Here is a 20,831-nt window from a genome sequence, read left to right on the forward strand (position 1 = left end):
TTATTTTTGATTTTTTGTTTAAAAGTTATACTCAGTAGAAATTAACATATGGTTTTTCATATAACCCCTATTCATAAAAGATATAAATTATATAGAATGTACAGTAGAATTCAAAATAAAGGGATATGACACTAAAACACAGTAGAAACCTTTTGAACCGTGGATCGTTATGGTGTATCTGTCTGCGCCTTGAAAACTGAATTGTTCAACGTGTCATAGTTCTCCATTCCTCTTTTGTATACCCCGGACTCGGCGGTTGATTCTAGAAAAGCAGAGGACGCTTACTCTACCTGTGCATGCTTCCAGTTTTTAGTGGAATCAGAGTTCATTTGCTTTTGTTACTTTGTATGTATTATTTTAGTTACTTAATGTTCTTTGTTGTGTGTGTTTGTTTTCCATGTTTGGTCTTTGTCCCTGGAGTACCTTCTTTTCATTTCTGCCAGAACATTGGTTCTCTTGATTACTCAATATTCAGTGTGAATTAACTCCTAAGAACAGACAGATTGGAATGAATGATGATAAATTTCATCGTATAGACCTATAAAGCAACTTAATAACAAAACTAAAAATATGTTACCTTTCTGGGGGTACATCACATATTACAAAATTTATTATGAAGTTATTATGAATTGCCATTGTTCTATTATAGTGGATTTTATTATTTCTATTGTCTGGAACTTTCAGAGTTTACTTGAAGATTTGTTTACACTTGTTGATCTTTTAAAGTATTTGCTATTTTGTATTTAGGTTATACTCTGGCGCATTTGTTAAGTTAAACCATTTCCGTTCGTTTTCTATACATTGAGTTTTACTCAGTTGCAATATTTCAGAAATCTTTCTAAAAACCAAAATTAGAAATGGTAAATATTTTCGTATACATTTTTGCCCATCAGATTTCTCTATTTAAGTGTAGCAAATTACTTCGATATGACAATACAATGATAATGTCCTTCCCAACACATCCATGACTAGTTACCCAGGGTTCGAACAGCGTCTGACGTTCAAAATTCGATCTAGACACTGTCGACAGCCCACTCAGAAGAATCGTACAAAATCGGGGAAGTGAATGATTTTGGGCGATAGTATCCGATTGTCAAACGACGTATTATTTGAATAACGCCAGAGAATTTCGAAATGTCTGTCTGCAGCGGTAAGTAAAAGAGGAAACAAACAATAGCCGCTACGTGGAGCTTGCTAGTTACCACCAATTCAAATCTAATATTGATTGATTATTTAACGGTGAACTTCCAGAAACTGTGATGTCAGTCAATAGATTCACTGTTCTCTAATTTAACGGAAGAAAACGACAGGAATGATTGATGGCAACTTCCTGCTTCAGTTCTCTAATCATTTTGACTATAGTATTTCTATGTCAAAGCAAGGCTATGATAATATCGAGGTTACCTGCAAGGGAACCGGGAACAAGTATGTATTTTATCACAAGATCTTAAGATAAAGCAATGATTAACGGAACCTATACACATTTTCATATAAAAATAGACAACAAAAACAAGATTTACGTACTTCTCATGTATTCAAAATATCAGAAAAAATACCGAAGCGTCAGAATTAGAAGGACAATACAGAAACGCCTAAATCCCGAAACACAACAAACAAAGACGATCTAAATGTAGTAAACAGAACAAATAAATACTGAAAAATAAGGAACACTAAACACAACATAAAAAGCTAAAGCACTGGCATTATCAAATATAAGAAGAACTGGACGTGATATCTGGTGTATATGGCTATTGTTACTTGATAAGAAGTATTATAAGCTTTACAAGATTTAGGTCATTATAAATGTCGGAATTAAACATTTGTAACAAATTGGACAATTTGAAGTCAATTTAAGCGTTTAGTGGGTATCTTACTTGTTGCATAACTTAAATGTAGTTTTGTTAATCTTGTTATATTACTATATAAAATCAGTACGATTTTGTAAAATTGTAAACATTTCGTAACTTCAATTGTATTAAGTGTACGTAAGGTTGCTCCATATTTTCAATTATGGTTGTTACCGAAAGAAACGACTTTCTTGAATCATGACTATTGAATCAGTTATATAAGTATACTTCAGCGCAATATATGTACAAACTATTAAGGTTTTCAGTTAATTCACAATTATGAATAATATTAATCATGAAATATTATTTTACAGCATATCGGGTAATTACTGTCATTAATTAATATTACTGTCATTAATTATTACGACCTAAATCTTATTTGAGTCTGCATCGACATGAAACTATTACATAATACAATTGATTGCAAAAGACGGATGTTGCTTTGGCGCAAAGCAATTACATAAAACAAACCAAGGATAGGTATTGTATGGATGAAATATTACCAAAGATAAATTACATTCCTAACGGAAACGTTTTGCAACTGGCAGTTTATATCTAAACTGAATGTATAAAATGACATAATATTACAAAAGTGCGAAATAAGTTTGTGTAAAGCCTGCATATGTAAAATGTCAACAATAGGCCACTGTTAATCATTTGGAAATATTTTTTCATTATTGAAAAAAAAAGAAATCTTCGTGTTTTAAGGAGTAATCAAGGGAACCAAGATTATAGCGGTAATCAAAAGAGTGCAATCCAGGGACAAAGACCGGACACGGAAAACAGGCACACACAACAAAGAACATAAAGTAACTAAAATCATACAAAGTAACAAAAGTAAATGAGCAACTCGGACTCCACTAAAAACTGGAAGCATGGACCAGGTGCACCGGTAGGGTAAGCGTCCTCTGCTTTTCTAGAAACACCCGCCGAGTTGCTTATAAAAAGTCTAGTCCTGGGTAGACAAACGAGGAAAAGAAATCTATGACCCGTTGAATAAATCAGTTTTCATGGTGCTGATGGATACACCATAACGATCCACGAGATCCTTCAGTAGTGATGACTTCAATCTTGTAGCAACATAACCCTGTTCCAGAAGCCTATGTGTTAGAGTTCTAGCGCGATACAAAAAGTCTGCGTAGTTTCGGCAAGCTCTGGCATAACATATGAGTTGTGATATGAACACTCCATACGCAGGAGCCGAAGAGATGTTGCCACAGATGGAAGAAAAGTTGACAATTCTGAATGAAAAGTCATCACGTTTGTCGTAAAGGTTGGTCAATAGTTTTCCTTTACCATCGATTTCTAAGTGTAGGTCAAGATATTAGGCTGACTTCACAGTGTCTGAAGTATCCTTTACCTCAAGTTCTTTTGGGTAGATGCGATGTATCAAATCCCCGAAATTAGGATTGTTTAAAGATAATACGTCATCTATATAGCGGAAACTGAGATTGAAGGATCTAGCCAAACGGTATTCTTTCTTTCTGATCAGATCGGATATAAAATCAGCCTCATAAGAGTGAAGGAATAGGTCATTAAGTAAAGGAGCACAATATGTTCCCATTGGAATTCCGACCGTTTGTTGAAAAACACGTGCACCACACTGGACAAATATGTTGTCGATTAAAAATTCCAGCATTTTGTAAACATCTCCCTCTGTATATTTGGAAGATGATTTGGAATTATTTCTTACAAAGTATGAGGAATCTCTACCAAGAACTATATATCTGTATCTAGGTGTACCATCTTTTTTGGAAAAACAACGATGTATAATGTTTTTAAGTCTGGATTTTAACTGAGTATGGAGAATAGAAGTATACAGTGTAAAAAAATTATAGGTTTTAATGCTATTATATTCAGATAATAATCTTGAACTGATTGTCTATAAAGTTATATGTATGTGTGTAGCATTTTAAAAATACATTGTTTAATACTATACCTGCTGATCTGAGTTGGCTTGGGAGCTAATGTTGTTCCAATCTTGTTAGATTGAAGTTTTTGTTCAGTCGAACTGTTTTTTATACAACATGATTAATACCGTTTGTTTGTATCGTATATTTTTTCTTTATTGCTTTAATACGTTTCTTTTTTTTTTTGTGTGTGTTCCTTAATAAAATTAACAAGACAATGTTAGCCAAATAACTAAAATTTCATCAAGGATTAAAATTTTATTTGAAGGTTGTATTATCTTTTTCAACAGATCCTATATTTGAAGTGGAAATAACTTCACGTGTCAATTTGGGGTTGAACTGAATACGAAAGACTTTGGTATTTTCAGAGGGTCATAACCTTCGTAATGCTGGTGGAATAAAAAGTCGAAATAGACTTAAATCCACCGTTGTTAAAATAGTTTCTTTTAATAATGCATGATCGTAGTGTAAGCAGTTGGTGTCAACAGTAGACTTTCTTATTTAGGATATATATCACGATATACATGATGTAAACTTTAGTCGTTTTCCGTTTTAAATTCGTCATTGCTGTTTCTTATCTTTGCTTTGTACATTATATGTGTTGATAAAAAAATCACCACATCAAACGATATATGGTATGACCATGAACTTTGTGATATCTTGTATGAATTTCAAACTGTTCTTGATTTAGTATTTTAATTTGAATTTTATTTGATTCGAATCCGCCAGAAGGGCGTAATCGTCAGGTGGTGTTAGGAAGGTTATGAGAAATGGAAGGGTGTGCACGTGTTTGATCGGGCATTGGACATGGGGTAAGGAAATCCAACTGAAATGGACATTTTAAAAAACAATACTGTAACATGTAAATAGCAATGGATCTATATAAAACAATCTGTAATTTTAACATTTAAACGATGGGGTGTTGGGATGAAAAATGGAGTATATGGTTATGAGATATTCGGAAATTAAAGGTTTGAAATTTGGACAATGAGCAATGAGGCGAAAAAGAAGTTTAACAATTAGAAAAGCTGTTTTCTTTGATAAAGATGAGACCTAGACACTTACCAAATCGGCACACCTGGTCCATGGTTTTAGATTTTTCAAGAAGATTTCTCACATTTGTGACACTAATCAGTTCAACTCTATTTTCTTAGGTACTTGAATTTATTTGCGGATATTAATGTTCGAAGTTTAAATATGATGCACGTGTAACTTCGTGAGAAAATGGTACTATCTTTTTCTCCAGTTGCTAACTCAAAAATAGTGAAATAAGTACAGTGTAAAAATACTACGTAATATGCATTCGACTGAAAATTGATAATTTGTTGATAAATTGAACACATGCATTTTTTATTCAGTACTTTAAACTGTGCAACTTATTAGAAATTTTATAATATTGTACTTTTAACCACAGTTATTCCTCTGTATTTATTCTTGAAACTGCATTCTAGCAAATGTAAACGACAAAAAAGATTTGTCGCAACCTCCTGCTAGTCTAATTTGTTTTCTGTAATTCCTGTTTGATAACACAAAGTAATTGCATATATGTTGCAATTATAGCGTGATAAGGATTCCTTCCTGTTAATGTAAAATCACAATATAATGAGAAAATATCATAGTATATCTATGACGGATCTACTCGTTTAAGAACTGTTTGAGCATAAAACAAGAAAACATTAGGTTCATACCCATTGCCCATCCCATTGATCGTTAAAATGGTGACATAGTTCTCGACGTATCAACACAACGATAGATAAAAATACGCATAAGAGTCAAGATGCACATAAAATTTTAAAACTAATAGGTTCTTACATGACTGACGATTAAAGATCGAATTATCTTACAGGAGTTTGATAAATTTACGTCATTTTCACCAGTGGAATGTATCAGAACGATTAAAAAGACAAAGAATTTCTGTATTTGATCTGCGATTATGTGAACCTGTTTCTTCCCGTAAAAAAATATTTTTTGTTTGCTTCTCCCAAAGAGCGCCGCCATTTCTAGACACAAATTATATAGTTACTTCAATTCATCTCTTGCCTTTGTTAAATATGTCTATGACGCTTCTACCTAAAGAGAACAGATAAAAAGAATTCCCGTGAGTCATACTAGTCGTCTCATCTTGCATAGAGTCATTTCTGAAAGAATTGGGTTTTCTAACCAACACTCGTTCAGAATATATATCTTATATGTTTGTGTCAAGTGTGGTAACATACTTTGTTATACATATATAGACATATTAGTGATTCTAGAAATGAATGAAGACGCCTGCCATACCTGGTCCGTAATCCCAGTCTCAGTGACGTCCGTCATTTACTTCTTTCTTTGAATGTGCTATTTAGGTTGTTTCATGATTTTTGTTGTGTGTATGTTTTCCCGCTCTACTATTGTGGCATAAATTATATTGCTTCCCGCTCGAATTTAGGTTCTCTTGATTACTTTTTCCCAAAATGTATCGTGATCGTCTACTTTTTTTTAGCTATGGTTAAATAAATAGTTCTTCATTATTTTGATTACAATGTGTACCTTTTCAATTGCAAGCAGTTTCATTCATTGATTTTGCATGGTCCTATGCTTCCATTATGTTTATCTCTATCGTTCGTAACAGGAAGTGGGATTAAACTTTCACCTGCCATTTTCGTCCTAATATCACGACTGCAAAAAGCTTCTAAATATATAATATAAGAAATTAACACAATATGACCTACACGTTCATGTGTATATATGAACACAAACAATAAAAATAATCGTCGTTTTGTGGTTAAGTACATTTAGTCTAATTTGAAATAACCTGTCAAAATTGATTTCATTCTTTATTGCAAAGTTGAACCTATTCATAGAATATCATTGACAAACACCATTGCACATTACTTTAACAAGGTATATTCGTATTACTGACATTGCATGTATTTCAAATAATCGTATTCATAGAATAAACAACATTTTTATGAAGCTTTGTTTACGATGCGTGAGCTTGGAAGCAATTGTCCTTTAACCGACGCTACAAATAATCATATAACCATTTTCAGTAACTGGTGCATGTCTACAGAAAACTGAAAAAATTTTCTCCATCAGGTCAGTGTTGTACCCAAGGGTAGGGCAAAGAAATATAAATTTTGGTTTCTTTACTACTGTGTTTATTACTTTTGCTCCTACTTGTTGGTTTCATTACATGTTTAATGCAATCCAAACCTGAAATAAGTTTAAATTCAGAAGTGGAGTTAATGATATAGAGAAAGTTTTGAAACGATAATAAGTCCGAAATTGTGATATTACACAAATCATACTACAGGTATCAGCCTTGTTCCACCTACCATTACATGTAGAAATCGATATGTTTTTAATATTTCCGTTCTTTACCAATTTTTGAGAGCTTAAAATGTTTGATGGACGATTATATCTTCTCGTCGTGAAATCGGGTTCATATAGATCGTTTTACAAAATTAAGGGCAATACATTGATCGATTATAGGCTGAATTTCAACGACGGCTGTCAGCGTAGTCATGATTCAGAGATACTTTTTTTAATGTCTAACAACGTGCCGCAGATTGTTTAGAAGGTTGTAATGAAACTGTGAACACACGGTCATCAACGTGATTATATGATTATAGAAATCCATACCATGGTAAGAAAGCAAAACACGACCAACCCATGCAATTTATTCTCAAAATAATAACAAACACGTTGCGTGACTCTTTTTAATATTGAAATTGCATGTTATCTGCCAAATAATGGAATTTATAGGTGCTGTTTCCTAATGTGGCCAAATAAGTTTGCAAACTGATAGTTCAGTACTATGTATTTGGCACTAGCCTTATTCTTGCAATGAAATGGTAGTAATGAAAGTATTAAGGAAGAATCCTTCGACAAAACAAAGCCGAGCAGTAAGAAAAAAGTCCCATAACATAAAAATTCTTTAAATGATACACAGAGAAATGAGCAGCACGTACACCACTAAACTTCGGATGAACTATGTTGTCACTTCCTATGTCCAGAAATATACACATGTCCTCAGAAAGGGTAAGAACTTCGCTGCGTAATAAGGTCGTTTTTGCGACGTCTGAGGAATTTTAACGATTTTAATCTTTACACAACAAAACGTTCAACGACTAAATAAAATCTAATCGGTTTGTTATATAGATAACAGTTAACTGTCGAAAATCACTATGTATTAAATCTTGATAAACCACATGTTAAATCAAGCAAATCTTCTTCATCAGCAATGAGTGGTTTAAGTAATTCTCCACTCGAGATGGTAAAATTATATTTTGTGACATGCAAGCTATAGCGAGCATGTAAAAATCTCAATCTTACAATAGAAAGTAAAGAAATAGTATGATTAAAATCAAGTATAGGATTAAAGAGAGTCTAAGTATCCTGTAATCTATTACTTTTTATCATTCTCTGTAAAATGTTAGGAGTACATTAAAATTAGGTAAAAGTACATTGATCATATACGTGTATTTCAGTTATATAAGAAAACTGAATAAACACATACAGTTCATGCTTTAGATAATGCCATTCTTACGATGTTTGGTTGTTTATATTTTATACTATTTTTTTCTTACTCTGGTTGTCTTTATTCCCCTTTCATACGTTCCTATAGTACTACCCATGAATATAATGTTTCAAATGATTAAATGTTTTATTTTTTTTATCATACTTGTTTTTCATAATTGGCAAAAAGCGTTACGATATGATAAGTTGATAATTAGCATATGTTGCATGGGTATAGAATCCACAGCATGTGGTTGCACGATTAGCAACACGTAAACAGTTAATCATATATAACCGCAGATGATAGGTAAAACGTGAAAAAGATAACATATACACGTGGTACTCAGTGTGAATACACAAACAGAAAGTGATATGAATGTATTTACGATGTTTAATAAAAGAACATGTTTGCTTTTATAAGTGGTGTCCTTTCCATTAATACAATAAGTTGCCAATACTATTTGTAAGGATTTATATAAAAATGGAAAACGTTGTTATTAAATATCGGCAACAAAATACCGAAGCATCAGTAGTGGTATAATTCAAGTACATCATAATCCAAAAAACATGGCCTGAACGTGAACATGAAACAACGACAATCTACATACTAAATGCATCAACCGATATTCAACTACATAAAACAAAATACCATCAAAATTAATGATTAGTATGTAGTCGATATCGAACGACGTTGGAGCATCGGTCTGGAGTAACAATGCTATTATTGTTCTCTTTCTTAGCGCCACCGTTTTTGAATATTTATTTTTATATTACGCTGCTCCTTTTAAGATATCTCATTGTTTAAGAGATCGGATAACGACAAACGTGCGTAACCTCGTTTAACCCGGGTCGTCTCATCTCGCAAAGGACTATTTCCGGAAGAGAGGAATCGTCTTCATAGGCAACTCTGAGAAGTACTTTCACTTTCATGATTGAAATGACAATTTTTGACATATATTCCCTGTCCTATGGTACCTTGAAGCAAATAATTTTTGTTGTATTTTCTTTCTTTTGCATGTACCACTATATTATCGAAACGGCATCAGTGGTCTCGGGAAAGTGTGCTTGCCTAGAGTGCTCGAGGTCGTTGATTCGATTACCGGTCGAGTCATACCAAACAATTTAAGACCAATTATTTGTAAGGAACAAAATTTGTACATAGAGGCTCAGAAAAAAATCCCAGCCAACGATTCAAGCAGACGGAAATAAAGGAACAAATTGACGATGGGTTCTGTCGGATTCAGAATAAAATATCCGAGAGGGTGGCTTCTTTTGAGAGCTAGCACAATTAAGATTCGGCTGAGTATGTGGTACTATGAAAAATAACGTTCGTTTCGAATTGTTAATCGTTTTTTCTACTGAACTGGATGAAACATATGTCATAGTACGTTTAATCATAATAAATAAATCAATCAACCAATTTGTTAATTTTGACGCATACCCAATTTGTTTCTATTTGAGATATGATGACCAAACTTGGTAGTCATCGATAGATTGAATCAAAGGCTGTTATTTGTCTCCTGTTTGTTTTCTAGTGCAAGTTGATTTAGCGCGGAATTAATCAACAATCGCAATACCTTATTAAAACAGCATTAAATGTCGCATCAACACAGAACAGTGCAATCTCTTGGAAACTGTATTTTTGTTTTGAATTCAAATAATGATAATCCAACTAGAGTACACATGTCAAATAACAAAACTAATTAATTCCGACTGTGCCATTTCTATAACAGTTATACATGTACGTAAATGACTATATAACACTATTTATTTTTAAATAATGCGCGTTTTTTAATATTAAATAATGATAAGATGAGTGCAAAAATGTAAAACCTATGTAATAATATGCTTTAACTAAGCACTGTTTAATGCAAATGTGAAAATTAAACACCATTTACAGATGGGGATATTATGATTAATTGTCTTGTAAACATTCTTTCTTTCATGTTGTCTTCGTTAAATTAAGGTGAATCCATGCATATTGGGTCAGCAGCATTCGGTTCAAAATTGACGTTATATAATTAACAAATATCCAACGTTATTGATCTCTGTTGTTTCTCTATAAAGGAATTTATTTTATTTATGGTATGTTTACGTTTGTAAACCTTTATTAATCTTATCTTGCCAGATTTGATATAAAACTTTGTTTGAACTTATCACACAGGAAATAACTCGTATATATTGTTTGCCTGTTTTTTATTTTTATTTTTTTGTACTATTACCAGTAAATCCTTACCTTTCCGGAACATTTGAGTACATCCCGACTTTTAATTGACGCTCGTGTTGTTCTTTTTTTTCTATTTCCGTTTCTGTTCTTTTATGTTTTACTACGATATTTCCCTTGGTTTCTGATGCTCTTTCTTTCAAAGATTTATGACACATTACAATTAGTACAATAGTTCTTGCTGACTGTGTATGGTTCTGAATCAAAATTCCAAATGAAATAGGCTTTGTGTTTGGTAAATGAAGCTATTTGAATATGTAATGGGTAAGGCTCGATAATAGGAATATGCGACATTTCCTATGCCATACTTTGTGCCTCTGCCTTACAAGGTTAAAACAATTATATCCTAATTCAATATGTCATTTCTAAATACGTCCAGTCAGGGAGAAACATTAAAACCACCCATGTTTCAGAACAACTACATAAATAGGACGTCGTTAACGCTCCGTTCCTATACTTGTTTCCCGAAAACTATATACTTAAACAAAACATACCCGAAAGGTTAAAAAATAGGAATTTAATAAAAGCTTGAATTAGCATGAATACAAATAAAGACGAAGTCTAGTTAACACACAAAAACGGAACTTTCAGAAATTAAACACAGGAAAAAGAGACACGAAACTTATTGTACACTAATGTAGAACTCAGATACTCTGCAATGATAAGGGCATCATAGATCATAGACTCGCCCCCTTCATTGACTACAGGAGATTAATGAAATGGACTTCCTGACATACTTAAATTTTCGGTAAAAAATAAGACTGAACTAAACGGATAATGGGAACAAATTCAGTTTAACATATCCTCGATTGTAAATAAGTTTATCATAAAGTATTATGCAAACATTTATTTAGTATATTATAACCATAGAAAAAATCGAATATATATCAATGTCATCATCATCAGCATTGGTAACCGGTCTAGTGCATTAAGGTCAAAGTATGTAAAGAAATGACTACCGTTGAAGAATGAAAGGTGAGATTGTCTTACTTTTTATTCAGGAATGACTTTTATATTTTTTCGGTCTATCTAGAAATAACCACAATCACCACAACCACAATTTAGATTATACGTAAATAGACAAAATACGTCTTCCTTTTCGTTATATGTATCAAACACGTTCGGAACAGTCAAGTGTGCAAATTCTTTAGTGAAACGCATGTATTAAAACAAAATGTGTACGATGCATTGTTTTAGGTTTATTGAATTTTTAATGTACAATTTGATCAAATTTTTAAAAAAAAGTAGGGTTTTTTTTTAATACAACTGTATAATTATCTAATAAATGATAAATGTATCACTTCTCAGTTGTTCTTGCATATTTTATTTAACGAAAAAGGATATCCGTTCGTTTCAGATGTAATATAGATTGTGACATCAGTCATACAGTACGTGTGACATGTAAAAGCATGTTTGTAACATGTTTTGTATTGCATAACACACTATTAATTATAATTCAGTTTTAATTTTTCATGTCCTAATATTTTTGAATAAACAGGTCTTCACGCATTGTACATTCCACTGATCAAATATGGTGCATTTAGTAAATTAACTGTTTTGTCTTAGACATTTTGTAAGTTTACTTGCGTCAATTATTTCATATTCACTGCTTATGTAAATAAAACAATTTTAGAATGATACATTTTCCAAATCTGTAAAATTGTCCAACAAAGCATCTAAATTAAGCGTACGGCAGTGTTCATGTGTTAATACACCACATTCTATTGCATCCATGATACAATTACTTCCAAATATAAATCAAATAATTAATCAACATCACATTAACTATCATATCATGACGTCACCAAGGCAAAATAAAAATTATTACTCAGAAATCTGGCGATGAACCCATTCATATCAGGGTTCAATATTGCATTACGCTGTCATTAAATGAATAAGAAATTTTCAACCAGAGCTATGACAGTAATTCTCATAAATTTTAAACACCGACTTTAGGACACTGCAGTGAGCTTCGTATTGATATAAAATGGCGTTTAGTGATGTTAGGTGACGTTAAAAGCAGTTAATGGCCGTGTGAACGGTTTAGGTAAGTTTTCCATTCAGTATACAAAATGATAAGCATTTCAGAATAACAATAACAAATTGTGTCAATCTGTTGAAATATTTCATATCATGAGACATTGATTTATACCCTGACAAGTAGCAAAAATATTTTGGGATAAAAATAAATTAATATGGCCATAACTGTTGTTCACATACTCCAGTCACACTGAAATTCCAACTTGACCTGTATTTTCTGATGCTCAATATATCTACATGGTTTGACAAAAAAATTCCCTCAATATATTATTAAGCTGACACTTTTCGGAGGGTAATACCTAATACATCGCCACTTGGTGTGGCAAGGTATCAAACCTCGGGCATCATCATGATTGAAAAAAAAACGATCAGACGTCATAATAATGACGTGTACTTCGATTCCTTCTACCAGCCCATCCACTACATGTTCCTTTTTAGTAAAGTTAGTATTTTCGTGTTGACCGTTTTTACGTGGTGTTCTCCATTTTTTCTCAACTATTGGTTTTCAGGCATTTGAGAATCTGACAAACTGTTAGTATTCACATTTATAGAGGAGTTCTAAATTTTTTATTGACTCAAGTATTCCGTGTGCTCATACTATGAATGAGTGTTTCTTAATCTTTCATCGTTGTCAAGACCTTCAAATATAATTCATATCGTCCCTTTTATTAACTTCACTCTGCATTAAAAAAAGATGAAAAAAGGGAATATCTAGTTTAAAACAGTTTATTCTGTATTCTGAATGAACAATGATCAACAATGAAATGCACCATAAAACTAACGACAATACTGATGGACCACTATAATGAAACTGTCACAGACAGCCAAAATATTATGTCACATTGAAAACAACAACAGAATTATAAGCCTTAGGCTTCATTATAGAATGAACCCTCAATATACGTTAAATGTGAATAAATGTTAATCCTCAGAGTAATTTAAATGATTCATTAATGGTACGATCATTTAGTGTTGTATGTCATCACGAAAATAATGGCATCTCAAGTCCACATTTTTAAGATATCGTCACTCAACAGGGACAGTTTTAAAAACTTATGAACATTGTATTGCAAAGCAATATATACATACACTGTATGTATTTGATATTTTCTGGGTAAAAATAATCCGTGCTTTCTGTCGCTAGTAATATAACACGTTTAAAAAGTATCTGGGAAACTTGAAAATTTAGTCCTTCAACAGAACTACAATGTATTCGTACAAAAACAATAGACTTAAAATACAGTCACCAGTGACCATACAAATCATTTGAAAATCAACTAAAGGATTTTTAACACATGTACAGCTACTTCTATACGATATAAATGCAAGTTTGATTGTTATAACATTACAGACTTTGTCTGAAACAAAAGCTGAATACCGTTAATTTAGAAAAATTTGCATTAATTGTTATGATTCTGTCATTTTAGTCGAAAAAAGGATTGTATTTTTTGCGAAATATCTTCAAGCAAATTATTATTTTGCGATTAAAAGTAAGTTGTTTCGCACTAGTTTTTGAAATTACATTATAATAATAAATGTCATCCAGTTCACCCACTGAAACGAGGATTAAAAGACGAGTATGTTTTCTTCTTATCAAATCCTTCGAAGACAAGGTGAAGGTCATTGGCCGGAAGCAGACGACAAGTCGATTCTAACACATACTGAAAAAAACACCTGTCCTAATATTTCAGATAGAAATAGCTGCACAAGTTCACACAATATCATTAAACAATGATAATTTCTTAAAAGTCTGACCTTTCTAAAACCATAACAAGCAACAAATTTTCTTAAAACAGAACTCAACATTTTATAGACTAGAAATAAAAAATGCACAAGAATATTTAATAAAATTCCAGAAACGGTATCTGCAACAAAATGATTTGTTCCAAAAGTAAAATATTTATGTATAAAATCAAATCTAAATGCGTTTTGAATCACTGATTAAAAATGAAACTACATGAGCGGTGGAAAATTAACAAGTCATCTTTGTGCGTGAAATGATGTTTGACATGATCAATCACATTCTTTCCATTGCTGCATAATAAAGATGTTTTGAACTAACACGCTAAAAGTTTAATAATTTCAGATGCAATCAGATAATATATATTCGAAACACATCAAATTATAAAAAGCACGTGACAATATGACAATTGGCATAATCCAAAAAATCTGTATAATTCTTACTTGGTAAATATTCATCAACACAATGTAAATAGATCTATGTATTCATCAGTAAAAGATTGATGCATAATCAAATGAAAACTTAAACAATGACCACATACTGTATTCATCATAAACTCGTCCAGCGAGTAACTAACAATATCTAAAAACAAATCTGAAAAGGTTCCCATCAATACATTGACGACAGTGGGTTTAAGGAAACATTAACCATGTTGATGCATATAAATATCAACCTTAGTTTTCCATCAGATGAGGCCTTAATTAAAACAAGGTTTGCTTTCCCCTTCTAGACTCCTAATGTTTACTGTGGGAAGGTTGATAAGGAAATAATATTATTTTACCATTCAGAATTTAAAGAAATCAACTTCAATGTATGATTTTTTTATTACAGAATATTTGTTTTTCTGAAGAAAGATGAAAATATTTGTTTTGTTGTAGAGCAATACTGGGTATGTAAGGAAAGGGCATAATTTTAATTAAGGCCAGATCAAAATATAAACAAATACATTTATAATCTAGTTTTTGTTTCATTCTGTTTTTAAACAGACTAAAGATGATTTACCTAGTATTAGCAAAGATCTGACGTATGGATTATGTTATCTTGGCGAATAAGCAGGACTCAAGTTCAATGTTTTCATCAGCGACAGTAGACTGATTACATACATAAATTGACATTTAAACGTGAAATTAATCCTTAATTGTACTGGAGTTGACATTTGCTTGATGTCCCTGAGCATGGCACATGAAATCGCCAAGTAAACATCTTAATCTTCATATTAAAACAATACGTCACCTATAACATGAATAATTAACTCTTTATGTAGCTAAATGAGAATCGGTAACAAAAAAAAACATTTGACATTTAAACACAACGCATAGTTTTGTTCATAGATCTAAGCATGATTTTGAAGGTTTATGTTTAGGGCCTTTAGAGGACGATTGTTGAAGTGAAGTCCCAGAACTATTCCCAAACTCGTTAAGTTTTGCCGCTTTCTTCTTTTCTTTATCAAGCGTTTTTTTCTTTTCGTCTGGAACTATGCTATGTTCACCTTGCATTCTAACCCTTTCGCATGTTTTCTTCTTATCAAATCTTTCGAAGACAAGGTGAAGGTCTTTGGCCGGAAGCAGACGACAACTCGATTCTAACACATTCTGAAGTCGTTCGTAGTAACAGCTGTTGTCAGTCGTCTGCTGAAGATCACTTTTTGCTTCTTCAATTACTGCAGATTTTATTGACTTGTCCTTCAATAAATCCCCCGTCTTAATATGTAGAAATTCAGTCACGTCTTTCAATAAAATGATACTAGACCTACAAAAGTACAAAAAAATAAGACAATGAGACAATAATCAGTAAAATGAACGAAATAAAAAAAACGATTAAATCACACATTTGTTCTTGGTCTACGGTATATAATGTCATTGATTAACTAATTTGAAATATATACAGTCATTTAACACTGAAGTCGTGGTTTTTGTTTCTAGTTATTGCGAGAGTAATCAAGGGAACCTAGGTTATAGCGGTAATTAAAAGAATGTAATCCAGGGACAAAGTCCAGACATGGAAAACAGACATACACAAAAAAGAACATAAAGTAACTAAAATCATACATACAAAGTAACAAAAGCAAATGAGCAACTCGGACTCCACTTAAAGCTGGAAGCATGGACCAGATGCACCGGTAAGATAAGCGTCCTCTGCTTCTCTACAAACAACCGCCGAGTTGCTCATAAAAAGTCAAGTCCGAGGTAGACAAACGAGGAAAGGAAACTATGACCCGTTGAATAAATCAGTTTTCGTGGTGCAGAGACTAATGGATTTTATCTTAAACACGCATGAAAAAAAGCTTACAATACATTTTGTACCTACATATAAAGCTCATTTTGATAGTTTCTCATTGGATATAATAACCTAGTTTTGACCAATAAAAGTGGCTTAATTTGTCATTGTATTAATTATAATATGAAATTCTAAACCTGACAAATAACTGCAATTCAAGCAGGGTATTTCCGCGGGGGGACTTTTTAATTTCACGCCAACATTTTCTTTGTTTCCTTTTTATTCAATTTTCTTGCATAACCGTTATAACTTATTCTTTTGTATATTTTGTATTCCATATTATTGTTCATTGAGCTTAAATATTAATTGCATCCTGATCAGTTTACTAATTTTCCGCACCTTTTAGAACTTTTTAGAACGCAAATGAAAAATAAAAATAGACAGAACAAAAATTCATCAATAACAATACAAGGTCACACATGAAAATAGAATTAATGATAATCTTGTTACATACATAACGTATTTTGACACGATAAGAAGGAACTCAGTAAAAACTCCTATTGATTATTGGCGGTATTTTAAAGCATAAAACGATAAGATGAAAACGACAAATATAATGGGCAAATCAGAAATCAATGAAGAAAAATACAAGGTTAGGCAAAAAATCTCATGATAGTAGTTGTTCGACCAAAATAACTACAATATCTTTTCGCTATAGCGACGTACGACGCGTGGAGAATGGATAACTTAGCAATTGCAATGAAAAGGTGCATTTGGATAATAAACAGTTTAATAAAAGAATTGTTTGTTCCATAAATAGTCAGGATGGTGCCTGATTTCCGACAATAGAATACAGAAATGAACTTTGATAATGAGAAGTAATCATGCACGGAGACAAAACATTCATTCTTCGCTTTTAAAAGGGTTAAATCCTGACATTTTGCGTGTTAAAGCATTGAGCTAAAGATCGGAGGGGATTATCATTATTGAACAGTATGTTCGAAGGCCTTAATTCGTTCAAACCGAGGAAAAAACCGTTTTTAATTCACGGAATGTCAAACGTGTGGTTTACATGCTTCACAAATACGAGGCGAACAATGGTTATCATTCATAAATTAAATTTCATGCAACATCTGCAATACATTTGATAGTATTTAACGGTAGGGAATGATTTATTACGCGGTGGGGAATTGATAAAATGCGGAAACTGAAAAGAATGTATCATCATGTTTAGTGCGTATAGATCAGAGTTTAAACACGTAAGAAAATACTTATTAAAACAGGAAAGATTCGATTAAAAATGAAAAATATATAGGTCATCAATTTTAATCCTCGTGGACTTTATTGAAACAAAAAGTCGGATAATGAGACACATTTTATGATCCAGCGAAATATATTAGACCTAACCATTTTAGGTAAAAAACAAACTTAAAGGCTAACCTGTATTACAACTGACTTTTAATTTTTTAAAAAATCAAGGTTATAATTGACAAAACACATCCAAAAAACCTAAACCTGACACAAACTTTGCAGACCTAACACACTAGTGTCGATAATACTTTTTGCATTGATTTACTACGTTGATTTGAGCTACTGTTTAAATAGACTTTCATTTCTTCTGATTATTCCCTTTGTTTATTGTATTCACTATAACTTACCGATCAATTCGGTAATTTTGTTATTAATTTTTAATTGCTTGTGTTACATAAAAAGTAAATGCAAGCAAAATATTTCTTTCGTATCAATTTTAAACATTCAGAAACTATTTCCGTCATGATATGTTTGGAAATATCAAAGAAACACTTCCACAGACATCAATAATAAAATATTCTAGCTGATTCAATACTTTATGCTGTTGAATGTTATTAAAAAAATTAATTACTAATTCGTTTGTGTCTAGAATGAAACTTGCATATAAATGTATAAAAAATTCTTTCAAGGCATGTTTAAATGCATTTATATAAAACTCAAGTGAGTTTCTTTAATGTTACTTTGTAAATGATAATTATACTGATATATTACCTTTCGCTTGATGGAGGTTGAGTTATTGAATATTCGTGCATGATTGGAATAGAACTCTCTTCAAAGATATCGTTTTCTATTTCAGGATCTGAGGGAATATCATCAAATACCCCATCTTCTAAAGTATCTACAAAACATGTATGAAATTTATAGACGCAAAGCAAACAAGACATCAATATTCATGAATCTTAGTCTTTACATGGACTTTAGGTTGTCAGATAAGTCTGATCCAGACGGGTTTTCCTTGTGTGCGGTTTTTGATGGAGACAGAGTCATAGTGATATGGACTTTTGCTTCTCTGCTGTTTATTTTCGGTTACTGCATGTTGTCTGTAATGTGTATCTGTTTACTTTGCTTAGTGTTCGTCTCTTAACGTTTGTTTCTATGGTTCCCTGATAGATCATGCATGGACGCCCTGGATATACCATAGATGAGACAAAAGTAATAAAACATACACAAAAACACTGAAATCCATGATAGTAATTGATCTGATCTATTACACTGAAACATATCTAAACCAAACCCTCAAGAATCGAAAACCTGTTTGTACCAGACATGTTTTTGCATTCCTTCTTGTCAATTTAAATGTTTTTTTAATCTGAAATAACCGAACTCCTGTCTAATCAGAACGAATCCTTCAGTCCACAAGAACTGGTTTCACTGTATACAAATACACAAAACACATTAGATATTTGAATAAATGATGTTCTAATTGCCTGAGATGTAAAGAATGAAATGTTGTTGACGATAAAGAGTGTGGGTTTTTCGCGGTACTGTTACAAATAATCACTCTAGTATTAATTTTAATACATTGATAAAACTATGATAAGAAAAACAGTCAACAGTAAAACGTGCAAAACGGTAATAAACATTTGCAGGTCTTTATATGATTAATACATGCCATATATTTCTGTTTACACACATTCGAGTGATTTGCGTATGACATACATACATTTTAAATTGCATTTATGCTCACATGTACTAAGCAGAGGTTTCGCATCACACATTTTAACATTTGCCATAAACGAAGAATTTACCGAGTCGAAAAACAATTGATTATTTAACAGTGCATTTGTCTGTAATGCTAACACCGAGAATTGAGGTCAGGTACTGAAATAAAGGACACCGCGTTATATCAAGGTAAAGGAACGAACTCGGAAAATACAGAAAATAAGAATCCGGGAACAGAAAAAGCAAGAAACATTTAACCTTCAAACAAAAAATACCCAGAAAATATGAACTTCTTTGAGGATATTATACCTACCATTATTTCCGAATTCCCAAACGGAGTCTTCTGTATCTTCAAAGCCATTAATATCTCCCAAGTAACCTATGAAAATAAATTGATATTTTATTTCTTGGCGTAAGGAAAGAATGTGATATCACACACTCACAAAGTCAGTTAATACAGTGAAACTGTTTAAACCAAACCATTTTAGGCCTGTATAACTTACTCGGTGTAGTCAGGTGTTTGGTTCACTCAGGCTTAAAATACTTTTTATTATAAATTGACAAGATCGGGTTAAAAAAAGTGTCTGGTGTAACAGGTGATCGGTTTTCCAGGGTTCGATTTAGACCGATTCGACTTAAGTTCATCGAAGCATTTCTTTTCATTAATCTGTTTTTTATAGTGATATTTGATGTATGTGTGGTATAAAATCACATTTTTTTATCCACGCTCTTTCATAGCGTATTCCTACAGCATTCACACACCGCTTCACATCACTTCATACAAAATATTACACTTCTATACAGACTGGCTTATTTCTTATAGTGCAGTATAAAAACTATGTCAAATTATAAATGTAAAGGTATATATTTAACAAATGGAACGTGTTTTAAAAATCCTCAAATCAATGAGTTTTATGTAAATTAGAAGCATCTAATTGATTACTTCCGTAAGGGAAAAATAAATGCACATTTATTAGTTTTAACACCGTAACACGTTGTACAATTCTTCCTTGTGCAACCATTGTTGCATTTATAATAGATAAATGATTTCTGAAACATATTTTAAACAAAGAGGTTATATAAATTGTATAAAATGATGCTAACAATGTATATGCATAACCTGAATTAAATAATCAATTAAGATATTGTACTTTTGTGTTGCTTTTTGTATATTTTAACTTCGTTCCTCGACACGTGGCAGACATGTATATCACATTTATCTGTCCTCTATTTTTCGTATAGTGAAACCTGTGTAAACCAAACCATTTTAGGACCGAGATTTGTGTTGGCCTAATGCACGCGTTCGGTTTACAGATGTGAAAAAAGGTATTGAAAGAGTAATCAAGAGAACCAAGGTTCTAGCGGAAATCAAAAGAATATAA

General features: G+C 32.1%; 1 protein-coding gene and 1 long non-coding RNA gene across 7 annotated transcripts in view; both read right to left on the reverse strand.

The window, feature by feature from the left end:
• Positions 1-5,183: 5,183 nt before the first annotated feature.
• LOC148626395 (uncharacterized) lies at positions 5,184-10,784 on the reverse strand. The gene is made up of 3 exons (XR_015920205.1): positions 10,491-10,784; positions 6,284-6,425; positions 5,184-5,827 (listed from the first exon to the last, which is right to left on the reverse strand). It is a non-coding gene; the product is annotated as an uncharacterized LOC148626395 (long non-coding RNA).
• A 2,444-nt stretch (positions 10,785-13,228) lies between these two features.
• The window catches only part of LOC148626396 (uncharacterized), a 38,134-nt gene continuing 30,531 nt past the window's right edge, over positions 13,229-20,831 (reverse strand). For all 6 annotated transcript variants that reach the window (XM_088570355.1, XM_088570356.1, XM_088570359.1 and 3 more), the window contains exons 10-12: positions 19,763-19,828; positions 18,499-18,625; positions 13,229-16,008 (exon numbers count right to left, since the gene is read on the reverse strand). In XM_088570355.1, the coding sequence (XP_088426481.1) occupies positions 15,585-16,008; positions 18,499-18,625; positions 19,763-19,828 (617 nt within the window). In that variant the 3' untranslated portion in view covers positions 13,229-15,584. The remainder of the gene's footprint in view (positions 16,009-18,498; positions 18,626-19,762; positions 19,829-20,831) is intronic.

Source organism: Perna viridis, chromosome 2 (genome assembly GCF_037379345.1).
Source record: "Perna viridis isolate PV_CMFRI_1.1 ecotype Kerala chromosome 2, ASM3737934v1, whole genome shotgun sequence".
Lineage (NCBI taxonomy): Eukaryota > Metazoa > Mollusca > Bivalvia > Mytilida > Mytilidae > Perna > Perna viridis.